Below are 21,083 nucleotides of genomic sequence, written 5' to 3'. Positions count from 1 at the left end.
CGATGCAATTGTATTGGCTCTTTCCCTCTTCCCCAGTGACACCCCCTAGTTCTTCCCAGTGTTCTTCCTCCCACGTTCACACTTCATTGGTCACCGTTGGTTGTTCCTTGAAAAAAGCCAAACTCCGCTTGAGAGAAGAGCACATTTTTTTAACAATCCTTTAAAATCGGTGCCTTGATTCAAACATTTACTATCTGAAAAATGAATCGCCTATTATACTTCATTCTTGTACTTGCTGGAGTTGCTGTAAGTGGGGTTTGCGTCCATTCGGTGTTTGTTTTAGATTTGGTGTCAACGACCTGCACATGAAGCTTTGGAGTCATTAATGAACAACTAACCTTTGAAGTTACATCTCCAATCTTCTATTATGTCATTAATACCTTGACTATCTCATTGACGCATCAGTTTCAACTTTGCTTCTCACTCGTATGTTTCACTAGCTCGCTGATCACCCTACAGCTGGTCAATATAACCGAAACAGAGCTTCACCATCTGGATCTTTACTTTCCGTAGAACCAGTCGACGGGGCTGAATTCGCTATTGGTCAATTCTTCGATATCTCCATCGAGCTTCACAACATTGCAGGCGGTGCTTCGCCAGATATCTCTGGTTTAACCTTTTCAGTAAATGGAACAAATGCTGCTACGTACTTTGGAAGAACAGCGCAAGCCGTAGAGGCCTGGAATTTCACTTACTTTGTTAGCGCCGCTGCTAAATACTCGTCTCAGGTAACTGTTTATTTTATGCCCAAAACCCTCTACTATTACATCCCATAATTTGTCACTTTTCTAATCTGTTTTGCTCTAACCCAATCCTGTCTGGCATAGGCCACTACCGTTGGCGTCTCCCGATTCTCAATTCGATCTGTTTCGCTTACGAGCGCTGGGCCTCTTTCATTCACTGCTACAGTTGGTAACGAAACCGTGTCTGGTACTTGGACTGGTCGCAGTTTTTCAACCCGAAAAGCAAAGAATGTTGTACTCTTCATTGGTGATGGAATGCCATCATCCGCCATTAGTGCAGCCCGTTTGATATCCAAGGTAGAGCACGTCGAGCACATTGTTCCTTTTTTGTCGCATTTTGAGTCAGAGCACATCCATACTCAAACAACTTCCAATTTTTAAGGCTACACGTTTCGGCAAATACGGACCTGACAACAACTGGCTGAACATTGAAAAGTTGGGTAACATTGGAAAAGTAATGCCCAACGGACTTGACTCTATGATCACGGTATGTTAGGGAGTCATATACTGTGAAATTGAGGATGAGCCTGACACTGTAGACGATTTTAGGATTCCGCAAACTCAGCCTCAACATACGCTTCCGGCCAAAAGGGTTGGGTCAATGGTCTCAATGTCTACGGTGAGTGCTTTGTTTGCAGTTTCTCAGCTGTGGTTCTAGGATGTATCAACTGACGCTATTACATTTTCTCTTAGCTGATACTTCCGCCGCTACATTGGACGATCCCAAAACCGAGACTCTGCCATCCATGATCCGTCGTCTCAGACCAAACATGTGTATCGGCATTGTTACTACATCTGAGGTACAAGACGCTACACCAGCTGCCTGGGCCTCTTATACCCGAAGAAGAGCTGGTAAGCTTGAGTTTTTGAAAAGGCTGCTTTAATCTTGGTCTTTACATGGTTTTCATCAATTTAATGGTTTACTCGTATGGCTGCTAATATTCTATATTGTCGTTGTAGACAAGAACTACATTACCGACCAAGTAAGCAGCATTCCGAGAGCTTTTGCTGCATAATTTTAAATGTTATTATGTGTTTGGTGTATTGTCAATTTGTACTCATTCTGACTACCTAGTACTTGAACGGTTGGAACGCTACTTTGGGAGGTTTAACATACCCATGGGGCGGTGTTGCAGTCAAGCCAGACGTCCTCATGGGAGGAGGAGGTGAATTCTTCTGGTATGTCCAACAATTTTGTCTCGTTTACACCGGGAGAATATTCGACATTCCTAACATCGAAACCTCATCTATAGTTCCAAGACAAACTCAACCCCCAACTGTGCATCATTGGCAAACGCTGACTACTATGCTAAATTCGCTGCTGCCGGATACTCTGTCGTAAACACCAAAGATGCCCTCAACTCATACTCTGGATCAGCTCCATTGTTGGGAATCTTCACATTAAACCACATGGACACATGGATTGATAGAAATCTCAACCAAAGCAATTTGGCTCTTAATGCTAAGTCCAACCCCACTGGAGCTGCATCCGCTACTCCTTCTCAGCCCAACTTGGATTCCATGGTTAAAGTTGCTGTAAGTGCTTTGAACAATTGCATTGCATCTCATTCTGGGATTGAAGATTAAAATGTAAAACTTTTCATTATTTTGAATCCAGATCTCAGCTATGGATGCCAAATGTGGCAGCAATGGATTCTTCATGATGGTAGAAGCTGCTTCTATTGGTAAGAAGAACAACGAGCAAATGTGAAATTTACGACACGGCATATAGACTACTTCAAATGGTTACGACTAACTGACATCTTCTTCTCGTCATTTTTCCAGACAAGTCCTTCCATCCAATGGACTTTGACCGCGCCATGGCTGATTTGCTCGAATTGGACCGAACGTAAGAAAATCCACCATCAAAACAGGGACATTTTACGGACAGGTGTATAACTAATCACCCAAACCTAAACAGTGTTGCTGCCGTTCGAGCTTACGACCCATACGATACCGCTGTTTTGGTCACTGCCGATGTACGCATTTTACAACAATCCTCGTCAGCATCAGTCTCGGCTCAAATTCTTTTCATTCAATCCTAGCACGCTCAAGGATTTGACGTATGGGGATCTGTCGAGTAAGACTATTTGCTCCGAAAAGCTAGCATAATTGTCACATCCTCGCTCAAACCATTCCATTCTTTGTTTGTGTTAGCACTCAATTGTACGCCAAAGGTGCCTTGAACGACAATGGAAACTCTACCATCCACATTCAAAAACGACACGCCATTGGTGACTATGATGTTGCCGGATGGCCAAATCTTGTTACTGACGCAACAACTGGGTAACAAACCACTTGCTTGGCCTTTGTATTTGTGCACGTTTACTTGGTTGCTGACCGCCCCTGTTCCTATAGCTTACCAACAAACTTTGCTGTAAGATACAAGATGGCTGGTGGAAAAGTAGATGGTCCAAGTCACTCTGAGAACTTCAACTCTGGTAAACTAACATGAACAAGTTTTGGAAGTACGCAATTTCAAGTTGTAACAGCATACTGACGCACCATAAATCACAGTAACTGTACCCGACAGTACAACCAACCCTCTAACACGTAACCCAACTGCCAACAATGCCACCTTAACTGCTCAATACGCACCCGACACAGTCTACGTTGCAAACGCTAATGACCAAGAAGGAACAGATGGTATAGCATGGATTCCCAATCTTCCAGTCTCGGAATCTACCTCCGTAAGACCTTCTCCAACGTAGCAAACAAAAAAACAAATGAAATAGGTTGTAAATATCTAACAATATTGGCATAAATAGGTTCACACCCTTCAAGCGGTCGACTTGTACTGTGGAGGCCCACGCTCATTTGCCATCAACTGCCGTAAAGTAATGGATAATACCGAACTTTTCTTCATCCTTGCTGACGCTATTGGAATCAACGGTGACGGATCTTACAACAGTGCTGCGCCAGCAACATCGAATAACGCTGGTATCATTGCTGGATCAGTTGTTGGTGGTTTGGTTGTTGGTGCTATTATCGGAGCTCTAGTTTGGGTAAGTTTTGCGATTCTGACCGGACGTGGGCATGGAGAGTGAAGGGATTGGTCTAAACGTTCCTCATTGTCTAGTACGCATTCCGATCAAAAAAGGCTGTAGCTGCCAAACATGAACCAGAAGTCAAGACTCCTGAAGTCGTCTCGGCTTGAGCACCTAGATTCTACTAATACTCCCAAAAAACATACTACTGTAATCATCCATAATAGGCCTCTGCTTTTAGTACATAATATTCATAATATACCTATCTTTTACAACCGTTGGCTTATGATCTGTTGGAAACTAGAACCATTTGTGTTACTAGCGCAAACGCACATTCAATTGAGAAATTGATCTTGGGAGCATGTATGTATTCTTCACTGTATTGTTTCTGCGTTTCTTCATACATTGAAATGAGACCTACTTCTTTATAGTGGTGCGCTACTTTAATCAGGTTTCACCATCTTTACATTATTCCCAATATCTATATATCTATATATCACGATGTTTGCTATAAATATTATACCTTGCATTACTACTAAAGATTTCACGACACATGTACCTCAGCTTCTACATCATTCTTGCCATCCTCTTCCTTAAGATCTCCATTGACTTCCTGCCCTTCCCCAACTCTCATACTCTTGCCTCTTCCAAGCCCGACAATAGCGCTTCCAAACACATATTTATTCGGCAGTATCTGTTGAGTATAAGAGTCCATCACAGCAGGCGGCACTCTAAACCCACCCTCAGGCACAGGCAACGTCCATCCTAGCTGTCTACATAAATATGACACAATAGTATCACAATCACCTAATAACTGTACATCGAAATTCATCATATGAGGCAAGCTTTCCATGTTTATGAGGATTTGGGGCACATCGTGCGGTATGCGATGCATCACGTCTCCAACAGGTGCGACTTTTAACGATGAGCCCATGACTATGAGGAGGTCGACGGTTTTCTTGTCTGCGTCAAAGTGGTCAGAAAACAGCTGGGAAAGAGGTTCTCCAAAAAAAACTATGTCAGGTTTCAGGATTCCATCATCACACATTGGACACCATGGTACTCTCTAAAGAACGGTTTTTCAGATGGATGTCTGATGAATGTCCGATGTAGGAATGGAGGACACCCAAAAAATAACAGGAAATTCATTATCTGAAACTCGCATACCTTCTCAAATATATCCTCCTTGATTGTCTCTCCAGGAACACTATAGCCACATGCTATGCACTTGGCAGTGGCGAAGGAGCCATGACATTGAATCACCCGCTTAATACCAGTCTCGTTCTCCAGTGTGTCGATGTTCTGCGTATAGTTTCGTAGCAGTTTATCCTGATCTTCCAAGACTTTGATAAACATGTGTGATGGTGTTGGCTTGAAGTTACTAGGGTAGATTTCTCGAGCAAAGGAGTAGAATGTTCGTGGTTCGTCTCGGAAGAATTCAATATCGAACTATTGTAGACAGAGACGTTTGCGTTAGTTTGAAATGGATGGGACTTAAACGATGTGTAGGTTGGCTTAAAACGATAGGATTCGTCCAGAGGAAGCTTCAAAAGATAGTGCTATATCAGAAGCAGTAGTAATTTACCATTTGTTGAGGGTCGTCCAGTCCAAATTCACCCAGTCGACTGTAGATACCGTTCTCTGAGCGAAAGTCTGGTATCCCAGCACTCACGCTGACCTAGCGAGTCAAGAAATGATAAACGGGTAAGAAATGACTTGAAACTTGTCTTCTACCCAGCAAAAAAAACCATAGAACGATGAGGCAATTGCTTACCCCAGCACCAGTCAAGACCATGACCTTGCTTGAATCCCTCAACAGCCTCAACACGTCATCCATACTATTTACGTCAGCACGTCTTTGCCTCTTTTCATTATTCCTACGAATCACATATTGGAGAAGCGGGACCAAATCAATATCAGGCCTTGAATCCCATTGTGCTTCCAGTGTGAAGCCAAAGACAAGTAGTAGTTGTCGTACGGTAAAGTCAATATTCATGTATTTCTTGATGAATTCATCGAAAGTGAGCCTTCTTGAGTCGTTTTTGATGGTGTTTATGACTTCAGGTGGCATAGAGTCGATGAATTCTTCTTGTTCTAGACACAAACGAGGGATTAGATCGAGTTCAAAAGTAAATCAGCTTGATAGACATTAAGGAGTACCTTTGAGCTCTTCCTTGTTCGGTATATGAGGCGGTATTGTATCGGCTTCTTGGTCAAGAGTTCCAAGATTGATGTCGGTCTCAGCTGATTCATCCTACCACAAGAGTGAGTGAAAGAGAGACAACAAGATAGCACTGCGGTGTCCTACTTGAATCTTTTGCCGCTTAGCCGGTCTGGCATCCTCATTTTCACTGTCTGAATGCATTTGCCTCAATAAATCACCAGATCTCAAACACGAGAGGCTCCCAATACTTGGCAGGTAGTTCGAAAGTATCGGATCTAGAGGAAAGAGGCAAGTTACATAAGGATCTCGACAGAAAAATATAGATTGTAGCATCCAATACCCTCGTTCGACCTAATGTTTTCAATCGTTTCAGGCACTAGAGCGCAAGGTAGCCAGTGAGAGCAATTCCGTATGCGATTTAATACTTCGAAACGTTATTTTGATACGGGATACACGTCAGAGAGTGTCGCTCATAATATTTAACGAACCATTCTTCGAAGTCTTGGTGTGCGCGGCACCATTTTCAAAGCATGTCAAACAAGCTCTCCAACGCTGTTATCACATAATGCGAGCTGTATTGCAACGTGGAGCAGAGTCTGTAGAGATCCTTGAAGCCCTCCCATCGTTGGCATTGACAGGGCGCTTAGAGTACGGCCCGATGTGATCACTTTTGTTTCATTCAAGACAAGGTGACTTCTTTGTCACTCGAGTAAGTCTGCGTCCAAGTAATTCGCTTTCTTTCGACTACATCTGAACCCAAATCTAACTTTGAACATCTACTTTACCTTGTTAGGTCTGTGACATCCTCATCTTTCACACCAGGAAACTACAACCTTTGCAACAGAATGTCCGTGTCAAGCTCTTTGATGGTGACATTATATACTCGAATCGCAATGAGGATGGGGTGCTTGATGGAAGGATTGACTTTTATTTGAGGCCAGAGTAAGTTGTCAACAGAACGATCAGACACAATATTTCATTTTGACATTGCAACCACGTCTCTGAACAATAGCAATACACCTACGCCTCTGCCACGACGCAATAGTACTGCCTCTCTGCCAAGACCATCATCTCAGGCGGGAGGATCATCGGCACGACCCCAACACGTCAAACTGTATGTGACGACGTCTATCGTCGTGCCTCTACTCCACCTCAACACTCCCAAGAAGAGATTGTTCGGGATCATCGATACGCTGTAAACCTTCAAGATGAATTCGATCCAACTGAAAACGAAAGAGCCCTGGTACCTCGTGGACTTGATGGCCCAGATGCAGTTGTTCCTCGTGCACGAGACCGAGCAAATCCATATCCTCGTAATCCAGTAGTCAACGTAAATTGAGGTGGAAATGATCTAGTTGCTCGGGTACCTGGTCTTGGGAATGTGTTGGGTGGTGAGCACTTGAGTTGTGAAGAAGAAGAGCGCAGAGACGTGTTGTACGATTCTTGTACTTGCCTAATAATCATTGAGGACTTATGTCAGCAATCATCTGTCATCAGTGGGTAACTTTTTGGTCGTCTCTGTTTATATGGTCTTGGCATCAATGGTCTCCTCATTTTCAGTTTTTTATATATGATCTCATGTAGTATTTTTATATCTTTGTCTGCAACCAATATAGTCAAGTAAAGCTCATCAAAAGAAAATAGAAGCGTTTCTGGAGTTCTTTTGTGTCGAAAATTACGTCGTTTATAGAAGGTAACGTTGGTTGCAACATGTTTGATCTTGACAAATCACGTCGATTCCAACAGTAGTCATTACATCCCGCAGGACTAAATCACTCGGATATACAAAAGCACGTGCAAAACGTTCCAGTTCCCGTCCGTTCTCGTGTCGTTCTGTAAAGATTTAGACTTTCTTCGGTTCAGCATTTTCATTCATCGAAAGAGGCGAAGAAAAAACTTGCCGATCATGAGTGATAAACCAGCATCAGTCAGTGCTGCTCTAGAGCCTAAAATCAGTTAGTAAAAAGCTTGTCTCCCAAATTTACACGCCTGTCCATCATCATTCCCGCTAACAATTAATATTCTAATAAAACAGGTGTAGTTCAAAAGAAAAAGAGGACTACATCTGAAGACTCGAAAATGGCTAATAATGGCCAAAGTAGTCCTATACCGTCCATATCTGCTGCTACAGGTGCAGGACCAACTGCAAATGACATGGGATTGCATCTGAATCGAGGAACTGTCAGAGGATTTGGAACATTGTTTAGGAGGTCTGAGAAGCCGATATTGGATGTTGCTAGTGGGACGCTGCATGCTACTACGAAGAGATCTAAAGGACGAAGTATGTTTGATTACAGACTTTGTTGATTTTCGGGCGGGTTATATGAGGACGATCTTTTGGATGTAGACTCTGATCTCTAGTTGATCCCCACCGGCAAAGTGGTTTAATGTATGTTTCATTCTTAGCGGGAGTTGCCAGGGCCTTTGCTTCTCCCAGTTCTGACTCTGGAACTGGTTAGTCAATACACAAAGTCATTCTTCAGCTTTCAGATTACTATCTCCTTACACCAAACGTTTCTGAAACAGAGAGCATAGATTCATCAGATGGAGGAGATGATTTAGACGAATCTGGTATGATCATCGGAACAAACAGACAGAACACTTTAACACTTACACATTGACAAAACAGATTCTGACTCGGACACTGTATCAATATACTCGACAACACACGGCAAAGCAGCAAAACCCGTCCAAGTGTTTGTTCACTGGAATAGCGCTTGGTCGACCATACGACTGACATGCATGTCAACGGTATCCGATGCTATAAAAGCTATGCTAGTAGAAGTGACACATTCTGCTGGAACAGAAGCAGACGATCCAAGTTTATATCGGCTATGTAAACTCGATCGAAATTCACCTGGTCAGAGGACATGGTTGAATCCTGGTCAGACGCTTTTGCAGCTCAAGATTAGTGATGGTGTATGTGTAGCATGTCTTTAATCTCTGTTATAGCTACAGCTAAGTGGATGTTTTTGTAGGATGAATTACGACTACGTCTCGTATCACATAACGAGAAAATGGTGCTGACGATTCCACCATCTTCGACCAAGCACACGTTCGAATATAATTTTGATTTGACAATCAAGGATGCAGTCGCCAACCTGCTTAAAGATCATTTGCCAACCGAGGAAGGACGATATGGATTATATTATCCTCGGTTTGGAATATGGTTGGATGATACCAAGGCCTTGTTTCAGTATGATATTGTTCAAGAGGTAAGGCATACATGTGTGTAAGCACTTTCTATACGAGAATTAAGAAGTTTTTTGCTCTATGCAGATTCCGGTGGAATTACGTGCACTAGCAGCAGAATTCCTAATGAGAATTCAAGTGCCAGAATTTGATACCAAGTTTGGAATTAAGGTGCTGCCAACTCTGAGAGTTTCTGGTAAGCCAGAAACAGAGGAGATCAAACATTTCTCATTGATCTTGCTGATCTCAACAATATAGACGTCACTGCTATGATCCATTACAATCTCAACAACCGTAAACTGGTATTGGGACATCCCGGTGGTCGATATGGATTGTACATACCTTCTAGTAGTCGTTGGATGGAGGAGATCAAAACCTTAGATCAATATGAGGCCGTTAAGACAGTGCGTGCGATTTCTGATTATCCCGGTTTTTTTGCCTTCTAACATCCACTTATCGTGCAGGAGGACATTCACTACAAATTACAATACCAAACCTTCACAGTAACATCGTCAGACGGTGCCATCCAGAAATTTATAGTCGGATCCACGACATTAGTAGAACACGTACTCGAAATGCTGAGTGTGAACTCGACAAATTCGTTCGAAGACACGTTTGGTCTATACACGTATTACGGTGAACGACTCAAAGACAAGGATAGCATATGGACGATACTGAAAGACATGGGAATAGAGCAAGACGTTATCTATTACAGGCCGCTTGCTCAGAAGATATGTGTCTGTACTTCTATCGATGCAGAGGGTCATGTTGAAATGGACGTGGACTTTTCAAAGCCTTTGAAGGAATTACTGCCCTTCTTTTGTCGAAGATTTGGTGTGCGGATGGTTGAATGTGGAGGCTGTAAAGATGAGAACGGTGGTGGTGAGTAGTTCAAGAATTTCTTGCAACGAGTAATTGCGATCTAAATAAGGACATTTTTGTTGTTTGTTAGTATTGGACAGTGAAAAATCACTGAATGCTTCTCGTGTGAGTCATGCTTCTACAATCATGATTATCAAGAAGCCCCCGAGTGTAAGCATTACAAGTTTTGTGTTTCCTTAACTGTGTCTTGATCTAATCTGTCTTGTAATAGTCCATTCTGGAATCACCTGTATCAGCCGTATCAGCACACTCAGCTGCATCTGCAGTATCGACTCTGGTCGATGGTGGTGCTTCGGATCTGAATATCTGGGAAGAAAGAGAAGGAAATGACATGTTGCAGTACATTATGAATAATCAAGATCCACCTATACCTGTTGTATCGGCTGGTACGCTCAACAAGTTGGTGGTTCAGTTGACGAATGAGAAGGGTGAAGGGTCTACTCAATGTATGTACAACATGGATTGCAGGAGCAAGTTGATTGCTGATTAGTAATTTGTAAGCTGATAATCTCGTGTTTTTTGTTGCTAGATCTGGACTTTGTCAAGGCATTCCTATTGACCTATCAATCTTTTACGAATGCTTTTGTGTTGCTACGGAAACTGATTGAGAGGTTTGACTGTTCTTCGACACCGTCTTGATATGAAAAAACTGAATCGCCTTTTGTGGTTCCATCTAGATATCACGTTCCTCGACAAGGAGCAATGACACAACGAGAATTCGAAAAGTTCAGATTAACAGTACAACTACGAGTCTGTAACGTCTTCTTACAATGGACAAGAAAGTACACGTCTGATTTCATGGATCCCAAGAATGGAGATGCTCTCATAGCCGAGATGACCAGGTTTACGGAAACGGTCTTGGCTACTGATCATCCTACTATGGCCAAGCAGATAAGGAAAAGTATTACTAAGCTCGTGAGTGTTCGCAAAAAAGACTCAGGTGAATGTCTCCAGTGAAAGCCTCAGACTGATTCTCTTTCCCTGGTCTTGTAGAAGGAAGGCCCTGAAGCTTTAACAGTTACTCTTACCAAGATGATGGAAGCACCACCACCATCTAAGGTATGATGGCCTTTGACGTGACTACTCCTGTACGAGTTTTGACAATTCAATTTTTTGTTAGCCACCAAAGCAAGGACGGGATGGTGTCGTGCACATATTTGCCTATCCTGCTGAAGAAATAGCAAGGCAGTTGACGATTATTGAGTTCTCACTCTATTACAATATTCGAGTATGGAGAAACGAGAGTCATCAATGTTTGAGATGAGCACCGCTGATACCTGTATTTTTTAGCCATCCGAGTTACTCAATCAAGCATGGACAAAACGAGATGCCAATGTTCGTGCACCTGGTATATTAGCATTAACGAGACGGTTTAATGCTGTTGCTTGTTGGGTTGCTAAGGTTGGAAATGTCGAAAGCATCATACAAAGCGTCAAGACTCAATCTTTTTTGCTGCCCAACTAGACTTTGCTGGATCTCAAGAGTGTCAAGGCACGAGCTAGACGTCTGCACAGACTTATTGAGATTGCAACTGTAAGTTAGCCTGATATTCCTGAACTGAAGTTCATCTCTGACGCGGGTTTTGCTTTTAGCAATTACACGCTCTAAATAACTTTTCGACGTTGATGGCATTCATTGCTGGTTTGAATAAGGCTGCTATTATGAGACTGAAGTATACGTTCAAAGAACTAAGTTCCTCGTCTCGTAAAGTATGTTTGTTGGGATTGGTTGGACATCATGGGAGCAGAATATTCAGGCTTTTCTTTAATAGAAACTGGCAGATTTGGAGAAACTCATGACTGCAGAAAACTCATACAAGGCGTATCGTGCTGCCTTACATACAGTTAACCCGCCGTGTATACCTTATATGTAAGTGCTTGCTGTGGTCGTGGGATGCGCTTGCGACAGCCTTTCATTTCATAACTCGAATCATTTTTGCCCAACCTTACACTCTCTCTTTAATGTATGCAGAGGTGTTTATCTGATCGATCTAACATACATGGAAGACGGAAATCCAAACATGGTGGACAACCTAATCAATTTCACCAAACGAACCATGATATCAACGGTCATTCGAGAACTTCAGCAATACCAGTCAAGTCCCGTGAATTTCCGAATAGTTGACGAATTGGCTAGATTATTGAATGCTTTTCCCGATGCCACTGATACGTTTGAAAAGTTGTTGTATGAGTTGAGTTTGAAGAGGGAGCCTAGAGATCAGACGCCAAAGTAGAAGGATGGAGAGAGAGACGTTGATGTACAAATGAGGTTGGGAAAGTGTCGTATTGTTGTACTCAATGGTTTGTGGGTTTGTTTTGGTGAATACATAATTATGGGACAAAAAAGGATCTTCTGCTATAGTGTCACCAACTTTGGTTGTATTTCCTTTTCTTGAAGTGCTTGATTTTTCCTTTGCGTGGGATCGGTTTGTGTGAAACGGGGGACGCAATTGGATATAGCAGCTGCTTTATGGTTGCTTTCAGGAAGCCGAGTGTATTAACCTGTCTTGAGTTGGTGGCAAGGGCTATAGACTCATCAGATGGAGGAAACGGATCCTGGACGACCTTCAGAACAACGGTCCAAACATCAGAGCACAGAATGAAACACAGTCACAACCCCGAATCTGACTCGGACACTGCGTCTATGTACTCGGCAACATATTGTCAGGCAGAAAAGCTGGTTCATATCTTCCGTCACTGGAGTGTCGCATGGTCGACCATTAGACTTACATCGACAGTGTCAGCTTTGACCGCGCCTTTGCTTTTTCGCAGTCGAGTTACGATTAGGTCTCGTATCACAGAACGAGAAAATCGTCTCGATGATTTCACCCTCATCTATTAGACACCGGGTTGAATATTTTTAGATGCGGTTGCAAATGTGCAAATGTGTTAAATATCATTGACCGACTGACCGACAATGGCAGGTATGGGCGGCTATACTATACGCGGGTGGGAAGAGGTTTGGATTATCAGGCATTGTTTCAGTATGAAAGTGTTCAAGTGGTGAGAGGTGGAAGCGCGTAAGCCCTTTGCCCTTGTATTTCTGACGGCTTTTTTTTGGAATACAGATTCTTGGGACGACGAATCATTTGCTTTTCTGAGGAGCAATTGAGCGTCAGAGTTTGGCATCAAGTGTGGGGTCAAATTGTTGCTAAATTTAGAGAAATGCAGAGGGCCTATACTAACCAACGTGAACCCCTTTTGTACACAACAGTGTTTGAGTAGAGACGCAACATGTTCCGAGGGTATTCAAAGAATGTGTTGTTGTATTTAATGATTTTGAGATTGTTTGGATTTTTGGTGTGGCAAATACATTACTACTACTATTATGTAAGAAAACGAAATGTAATGCAAGAAGCGCTTGATCCAGTTCACTTTGTATAGTCCTTGGCTTTGTCCCAAACCACTTTATTTGGGAAGAAGAGCATCCAATTTGCTCCACGTAATAGCACCAGTATCAAAAGTCTCATATCCACATCCACATGCATTTCGAATCAAATCCTCAGTCACCATCATTCCTTGTACACCGCTACCTCCAACGGTAGTTTCAAAGGACTCCATCCCTTGAGCTTGCAGTTCAGTTGCGATTTGGTGGATTGTTTCGTCTGATGTATCTGCAGAGGAATGTATGGTTGGAACATTAATGTGCAAAAATTAGCAACGTTTCCAGGCAATGTGATGCTCACCATCACGAATCAACGCAATAGCACAACCACCACCTCCTCCACCAGTCAGTTTAGACACTAGACCATGTTGGGATGTAATTCTTCGGACGGTTTCGAGACTTGGATGGCTGACGCCTGCTGCAACCATGAGACCATGGTTTATATCTATTAGTGTCTGTTGTTGAGAAAGTGGAGAGAGGTCTAAGTAAAATTCGTCCGACTTGCAACTGATTTAGGCGGAGTCGAGGTTACCTCCATGGTTGATATGATTGTAGGTCTGTGTATTGGGATTTCTAAGACACAAAGATACGTTAGGACTGGAAGCAAAGAAGCCTCAAAGACATTCCGACATACGTGCAAACGCCTCCTTGCAAGATTCAGTAACTCCTTGAACAGCATCCATGAGCGGATGCATGATTGCTGGAAGCTGGAATTGTCGGACGAAGCGATGAGTCAGCAAAACGTTTAACAAGAAATCAACAGTCCAAGAGACGAATTCGTCATCCCAAGAACATGCAAACAAACTGACCTGCTCCTTCCTCTTCCTAACATTCTCCACCTGCTTCTTAGTATCTCTAGGCACACACGTATTGATCAACAAGAATCGTAACGATGTGAACCCCTTCAATGGCTGCAAATCCCCCTTAGCAAACAGCTGAGCACCACCAAAAGTACATAGCGAGTTATCGATTCCGGATGGTGTTCCGTGCAAAATCTTTTCGGATATGAACGCCCATTCGTTAATGGATATGAGTTCGTCGTGTGCGAATGATGTGGACGGTGGTTGGATTGGTTGGATCGCGTGTGCAGCTAGTAAGAGACCTGCAGCTGCACAGACACTGTAGGAGGCTGATGAGCCGAGACCAGCTCCGATGGGGAGTGCTGAGCGGACAATGACTTCCACGCCGCTGCATCTGATTGGATAAATTTCTAAGAGTGCTTTTTGGCGTTTTGCACAAACAAAGGCTTTAGTAACACATACTGTGGATGAATCCTCGCTAGCATATACAAAAAGGCTAAGGCAGCTTGTCTCGAGTTTCCTGAAGTGACATCCGAAAGTAAACTACCTAATGAAGCTCCAACAGTTGAAGACATTGGTATTGGTTTCCCTGTTATTTAGTGAAGGACGTTAGTCTTGTGTTTCTGGCAACATTTGACATATCCACAGAGCGTGTAATATACTCTTCTCGTATCGAGTGAAGCATACCTGGAATAGGATCAACAGCAAGTTTAGCAACAACATCCTGAATATTCCACGACTTTGTCAAACCGACGTCCGGAAAATGCAAGACAGCCAATCCGTCATGTCGTGTCTTGAGCCATGCATATGTCCGTAGACCGAGAGCAGAAGCTAGAGCTGTCTAGAGTGGTTGGTTGAAGAGTGAGAGACCCTCATTCTTCATAGCAAGGGTCGTATGTTTTTGCACACGACAGAATCAAAAGCGAAACCGATTGCACATAGTAATCCGGAATACACTCTATGAATGGAAACCAACGTAATGCGAACGTGGTTTCGGGTTCATCAAAATTCTCAAAATGTGAAGTTGCGACGCTCCTCCAAACTGATGCCTCATGGACCACCGATACTTCGTTTTGCATAGTACTCAGCGTACCTTTCCATATACGACAGCATGCTCTCCGAAAAGAATGACTTTGCCTGGAGTCGCGACGAAGTAGCTCTGTTCATTATCCATCGCGTGCATCGTTCGTCCGTCCTAAAAGGTTAAGAGTTAGCAATTGGCGGTGGAAGGAGATAGCGATGATACGTAGAATAAGCAAAACGCGCCTCTGCTGAACTTGATTGACTTTGGGATGCAAAGTTGAAGGCAGTGATTGGATCGGAATTTGAAGTTTGGATCAGTTGGGTTGCAAGGCCCAAGTTGGAGTGGCTCACGTTAGGAGCCGCGTAAGGATGTCAAATATATCGATACGGATAGAATTGATCTAGTTTGATTGCGTTTAACACGTAAATCACGTCCAACTGTGGAATTGAAGACTCCAACAACTAAATCACGACCCATTTTGATGCCTTCAATGGACCTCAAATTACATGCCACGTGTCAAATTTACAAATCTCCAAAGTTCAAGGCAGGTTTCCATTTCCTTCGCCCTACAATCCGTCCTCCGTTTACCGCTTCTGTCTGACTTCGCCAAAACCTTGAATGTTTGATGGATGGAAATTGAGCTTTTCAAGACTTGTTGAGCGCGGCGGAGAGGAAGGGCATCATTTTATAAGGCAAGAACCAAAGTAACCAAAGTCAAGCCTGTTCTCTTCATTTTTCCATTGAGTTTGTCGTCATGAAATCCAATTCGAAGACTTCGCACTCAATGTCAGCATTCAAACTTATATGTCTGCCATATAGAGCAATATCTGCCAAGACAAGAGGGATATCTGCCAAGATACGCTCCATAGCCGGTGAACTGGGAGTCTCTACGTGCAAATCGTCTGATAAAACGACACAATCGTCAACATCAGATTTAACATTTTTACTCGTCGTAGTTGACATTATATCACTTCTTGACCTACCATCGCTATATAATGTCAGTTGCGGTAGTAAGGACTTGAACTATTTCGCATCCATGAAGCTCTACCAACACATACCACATAACGAGCTCGACACAAACCAATGCAACGCAATGGTTATAAAAGAGCTTCAAGGAGCTTTGCAAATCAAGTCCTGAAGTACAATATCGCCAACGCCCATTCCAACACGTCAAGAAGGTGGACTTGATCGCAATCATTGAACAAGTCACTCCGATATGTAAGAAACCCCGCTTTCTTATTATGCACGGGTGGACCGTGAAGACTTCGTAAACAGCTTGTGTCAACAAGTCTAGTCTTCTACCAACATTGTTGATGCCTCAATTCCACTACTTCTTGATTCTGAAATGTGGACAAGAGGGGCTTGCACCAAACTAAAGAGTCTCAAAATCCAATTGCCCGCAACACCAATAACTCCAGATCGATGGTCTGAGCTTTTTGGAAGGCGTCCGCTTCTGGAATATATACGTCTCGAGACAGAAGAGCTTGATAGGGAAAATGTCAAGGACAACAGCTGTCAACCTCTGGCTGCTCGATCTAGGCACTGCGCTAAGAGACAAGGCTTTACAAGCGTTTGGTATCCGTGGTGTACGTGCTCCTCGGTGCATCCCTCTTGGACTGTGGAACGATTTGACACATGGGTCGGCAGCCACGGTTAAGTCGAGATAGATAGCTGCACAGTGATCGCATTTTGCCCTGGTTTCGATCAATTCCAGTGCTTGAGAGGGCTCAATGTCGTCAACTGCAAATGTGGTTGTGACGTTGAAATACATCCCTTGGTATTAGCTGATGGAACACGAATGAAGAGTATACAGGTTCCCCTCGGTCGTTATAGTCGGGACGATGTAAAATGTATTGTAGGGACGAGTGCTTCTTGCCTAGAGACGTTGTATATAGCAATGGGAACAGTGAATGACGACTTATCTTTTTGGATTTGAAGAATAATCTAGTAAAGCTACGTAATCTCACAATAGCATATCGATCCTGCAAATCCGTGGAAGGGTTGACGTTGGCTGGACTCACTGCTTGGATTCAACAACATGGTCATCAGTTGAACTGTGCTGGTCTCTCGTTAGATACTCCGATACAACAACTCCCAAGTCTTATAGTATATAATATTTATGGACCCATTACATTTAGATCACTTTCCTTTGACCAACGAATCCGTATCGACCTCCTGACTGGGTAGACGAAACTCGCAAGCCTTGAATTCAACTCGATCTACTCTGCAACTGAGACTCTCTTATCTGGAGATTGTCTGTTGGGAGCAGCTGCTGTCATGCATGTTGCACACAGAAATTCATGCCAGCTCATATTCGTTGATGGTTGCAAATTGTCACGAAGCAGCCAACAGGTCGCTTTTGCAAGAGGTGGTAGCATCTTGCAAGGATTGGGGCCACTGGGACGGATCTAGATATCGTAGTTAGGAAACGGTTCAAGACCTTTGCAAAAGCGTTAACATTGCAATGCGATTGGTTGGTCAAGTTGGCTGATGATGTGGAGTCTTCACGGCCAGCATGTACAGCTCCAGTACCATCTGAGGTATTGAAGCTCGGCCTGCGTCGTCCTCCATATTGGTAACATATAAATGTATTCAAATATGATAAATGTGGTTTTTGTACAGATGTATTTTTATAATACACGTGCTTTACGCGTTCTTCGCGCACCAGTGCCTTTCGAGTATCGAAGGCTTATTGTGGCGTACAGCCTCATTCGAGGATTTTCCTTGGGTGCTTTGTACGTGATTCAACGGCTCATCTAAAAGTTGTGCCTCTAAGCAGCTTTGGGAAGAAGAGAGAGCGAGGCTTCAAATTGAGAAGAGTCTTATACTTATAGAGAGGTAAGCATTCGATCTGCCGAAGTCCTCGTTGCTTGCTTGTCGTCAAGTCGAATTCGAATGTCGCAAATTAGAATGCGCTCCACAACAATCTTTTGCCAAGAAAAGCTGACACAGAGAGAAGCGACTGGATAGTCTTTATTGAATTGATCTATATTGGATCGCTGTATTCGAAATTGCCTTGTTTCCTAACAAGATTTATCGTATTGTAGTGACAGCCCATCAAAACATTTGGGACAATACATGTCGAGCTCAGAGAATCTGATGAAGGGCCAGCGTGGACAGCCTGGGATATACCCTGAGCCTCAAGGACGTAGGTGTTTGCAATGTTTTTGAAACGAAAAGGACTGCACCACAACAGCAATTCTGATGCGACTCGTCTTTTCTATTCGTAGCTCCACAATGGGCGCAACAGATGCCTCCTCAATACAATGGAGGACAATCGCAGTATCAACAATATCCTCCTCAGCAACCTCAGTATTATCAACAACAGCCAGCAGGATACAATCAACCATCATATCCACCTCAACAGCCATATTACGCACCACCTCCACCTCAAAACTATGGATATTCGGGTCCTCAAAATAATATGTATCCCCCACCGCCTCCTCCACCATTGCAAACCAGTAATGATGAAAAGTTTAAGAAGGTTGGACCAAAGGATTTATGGGCGGCCTTGTTATTCATTGTGATGCTCATTGGTTTTGCAGTCTCGGCTTATTTCGGTGCTACAATGCAGTTTTTCGCAGTTCGTACCAATACACTAATCACACATGTTCTGATATTATAGGAATCTCTCATCTGACATTTAGTGATAGTACCAACCATACCAACTCCACAACTCCAACTAATGGAAGCACTACAAATAACGGAAGCAGCTTCAGCTTGACAGCAAGCCAAGTAGGCACCTTAATTGCCATATCTGTCGGAACAGGCTTTGTCTTTACTTCGGTCTACTTTATGCTAATGATAAAATATGCTGGAGAACTCATCCACATAACGTTTATCATGTCGATAATCTTGAATTTTGTCATGGCAATCTACTTGTTCTATATCAAGCAATACTTGATTGCTATCATATGGGTAATCTTCTCGTTTCTGTGGGTCTGGATGTATTTTTCGTGGAGATCAAGGATTCCCTTTGCGAGGTAATAACCTTACGACACACTCATGCATGACTAACATTGTGCGAGTCTACATGGATGCGAAGATGGGGTGGTGATGCTTTTGCTAGTTGTCTAGAACCCACAAAAAATTGACTTGGCGTGATATCCTTCATATCTTCCGCTAATTCCCTGTCCTTGTTTGTCTCTTAGGGTCATGTTGTCGAATGTGACTGCTCTGGCAGCGAGGTTTTGGGGAACTATAGGTATTCAGATTTTTCCAATACTTTTTGGTGATTTGATTCACTCAACCTTTCTTGCCATCGTGTAGTTGTTGGATTTGCTGGTTTGATAATCGGTGCAGTTTGGTATATCCTCTGGGTGCTAGCTACTACCGGAATCCTACAAGACGCTTCAACCAATAATTGGAACAGCGCGGCAGTATATGTTTTGATTATATTCATGGTGTTTTGCTTCTACTGGACATCACAAGTGATTTCAAATGTTGGTGAGTTCGACTTGCTGTGTTGGAAACAAAGTAGAATGGAATCTTTGATTAACGCCTTCACGACTTCCCTAGTTCATGTGACGGTTTCTGGTACCTTTGCGCATTATTACTTCCTGGGTACTGGAGTGCCAGGTGGCAGGATTCAGGTCTCTGGTACTCCTACAGTCGGATCACTAGGTCGAGCCATGACTACCTCCTTTGGATCTATTTGTTATGGGTAAAAAAGTCATCTCAGACCTAATATTCTTGTCAAGGATCCTTACATTCTCGTCAAATGCTATTAGCTCTCTCGTCATTGCGCTGCTTCAAACACTACGCACGATGTTGCAGATGGCTCAGAATCAAGCTGCTCAAGACGGCAATATGTGAGTGCTTTGCATTATGTAGATGCAATTTGAAGTAAAGCCGGATTTTGGGACCAACAATGAATGAATCTATTCTAGAATTGGAATGTTCTGTATAATCTGTGCTAATGTGAGCATTCGCTATCTTCGCTTATCTCTTTTTTGCATTTCAACAACATCCTTTGTATTAGTGTTGTCTGGGCATCATCGAGCAGCTGATACAATACTTTAACGTGTATGCCTTCACTCAAGTTGCCATTTACGGAAAGGTACGTGGTTTCATTACACGTGGTTGGTTTCGTCGAATGAAGTCATAACGATTGTGTTCACCTTTTAAAGGATTATTGTGATGCTGCAAAAGCAACTTGGGCACTTGTCAAATCTCGTGGCGTTGATGCCATTATCAAGTATGTTGCAATATGTTATGCAAGAAACCGTCGCACATGAGCTTTTAATTTACTTCTACAATTCCAATAGTGATAACCTCATAGGAAACGTACTCGCTATGGGTGAGTGTAAACCATTTGTTAGCTGGCTGATCATTTCTTTAACGGACCATTCCTTTATCGATAGGTGGATTGCTTGTTGGCTTGCTATCTGGCTTCATTGGTTTCATATGGGCCAAATTCAGTGATGGAATACCGGCCACAGCTTCTTATTATGTCACAATTGTGATCATATGTTTCTTTATTGGCTTTTCAGAGTAAGAACGAGTTTGGTCGAGCGTACCAAAACAAATATACGTATGACATGCTCCTTGATGAAACCTCTAACCTCATGAACATTCTTCTACCAATCTCATAGGTTCAGCATCTTGGCTGAAGTCATCAATAGTGGAGTCGTCACTACTTTTGTTTGTCTGTAAGTGTCGTCTTCGTGCAAATTGGCATCATGGAGTTGTCTTGACAAACTTCTTGCTCTTTACAAATTGTAGTGCCGAAGATCCAAACGCTCTTGCACGCACAAAGCCTGAGTTATATGAAGCCATACGAGAAACATACCCTCAAGTTGCATATGCAGCTGTCTAAATGCTGGGTTTGTGATATGTAATACTATCCATGAATGACGATATCTTTCTCTTTTTCTTATCATTATATGTTACTCGAGGGTGTCTGTG

At 43.0% G+C, this 21,083-nt stretch overlaps 5 protein-coding genes across 5 annotated transcripts; 3 read left to right on the top strand and 2 right to left on the bottom strand.

The window, feature by feature from the left end:
• Positions 1 to 201: 201 nt before the first annotated feature.
• Positions 202 to 3,900, top strand: PHO8C (alkaline phosphatase; the record flags this gene model as incomplete). Its single annotated transcript, XM_031171258.1, has 18 exons — positions 202 to 246; positions 441 to 728; positions 828 to 1,040; positions 1,126 to 1,230; positions 1,293 to 1,362; positions 1,437 to 1,595; positions 1,704 to 1,726; positions 1,819 to 1,922; positions 1,997 to 2,279; positions 2,362 to 2,428; positions 2,529 to 2,592; positions 2,665 to 2,722; positions 2,789 to 2,823; positions 2,901 to 3,029; positions 3,102 to 3,184; positions 3,261 to 3,433; positions 3,512 to 3,748; positions 3,823 to 3,900. The coding sequence occupies 18 exons, from the start codon at positions 202 to 204 to the stop codon at positions 3,898 to 3,900; spliced, it is 2,214 nt and encodes a 737-aa protein (XP_031022767.1).
• A 374-nt stretch (positions 3,901 to 4,274) lies between these two features.
• SmJEL517_g05331 (uncharacterized protein) lies at positions 4,275 to 6,095 on the bottom strand (the record flags this gene model as incomplete). The annotated part of the gene is made up of 6 exons (XM_031171257.1): positions 4,275 to 4,796; positions 4,898 to 5,179; positions 5,316 to 5,408; positions 5,505 to 5,824; positions 5,891 to 5,984; positions 6,039 to 6,095. The coding sequence occupies 6 exons, from the start codon at positions 6,093 to 6,095 to the stop codon at positions 4,275 to 4,277; spliced, it is 1,368 nt and encodes a 455-aa protein (XP_031022770.1).
• A 1,705-nt stretch (positions 6,096 to 7,800) lies between these two features.
• Positions 7,801 to 12,201, top strand: SmJEL517_g05330 (uncharacterized protein; the record flags this gene model as incomplete). The annotated part of the gene is made up of 20 exons (XM_031171256.1): positions 7,801 to 7,849; positions 7,930 to 8,175; positions 8,301 to 8,348; positions 8,421 to 8,465; positions 8,524 to 8,813; positions 8,873 to 9,109; positions 9,174 to 9,282; positions 9,345 to 9,490; positions 9,551 to 9,968; positions 10,039 to 10,118; positions 10,180 to 10,414; positions 10,498 to 10,579; positions 10,646 to 10,883; positions 10,962 to 11,027; positions 11,089 to 11,196; positions 11,259 to 11,369; positions 11,433 to 11,501; positions 11,561 to 11,677; positions 11,740 to 11,837; positions 11,940 to 12,201. 20 exons carry the CDS (start codon positions 7,801 to 7,803, stop codon positions 12,199 to 12,201), a joined length of 3,054 nt encoding a protein of 1,017 aa, XP_031022769.1.
• A 1,174-nt stretch (positions 12,202 to 13,375) lies between these two features.
• SmJEL517_g05329 (uncharacterized protein) lies at positions 13,376 to 15,326 on the bottom strand (the record flags this gene model as incomplete). Its single annotated transcript, XM_031171255.1, has 8 exons — positions 13,376 to 13,581; positions 13,654 to 13,807; positions 13,885 to 13,925; positions 13,987 to 14,059; positions 14,162 to 14,546; positions 14,615 to 14,741; positions 14,840 to 14,993; positions 15,246 to 15,326. The coding sequence occupies 8 exons, from the start codon at positions 15,324 to 15,326 to the stop codon at positions 13,376 to 13,378; spliced, it is 1,221 nt and encodes a 406-aa protein (XP_031022746.1).
• Positions 15,327 to 18,254: 2,928 nt separating this feature from the next.
• On the top strand, positions 18,255 to 20,994 carry SmJEL517_g05328 (uncharacterized protein; the record flags this gene model as incomplete). Its single annotated transcript, XM_031171254.1, has 14 exons — positions 18,255 to 18,324; positions 18,407 to 18,736; positions 18,802 to 19,111; positions 19,328 to 19,380; positions 19,446 to 19,622; positions 19,695 to 19,839; positions 19,907 to 19,987; positions 20,066 to 20,096; positions 20,158 to 20,235; positions 20,306 to 20,373; positions 20,444 to 20,475; positions 20,540 to 20,669; positions 20,771 to 20,827; positions 20,901 to 20,994. The coding sequence occupies 14 exons, from the start codon at positions 18,255 to 18,257 to the stop codon at positions 20,992 to 20,994; spliced, it is 1,656 nt and encodes a 551-aa protein (XP_031022747.1).
• Between the last annotated feature and the right edge of the window lie 89 nt (positions 20,995 to 21,083).

The sequence above is a fragment of the Synchytrium microbalum genome (assembly GCF_006535985.1).
Source record: "Synchytrium microbalum strain JEL517 chromosome Unknown SmJEL517_scf0047, whole genome shotgun sequence".
Classification (NCBI taxonomy): Eukaryota; Fungi; Chytridiomycota; class Chytridiomycetes; order Synchytriales; family Synchytriaceae; genus Synchytrium; species Synchytrium microbalum.
This window is presented reverse-complemented; position numbering and strand designations above follow the sequence as displayed.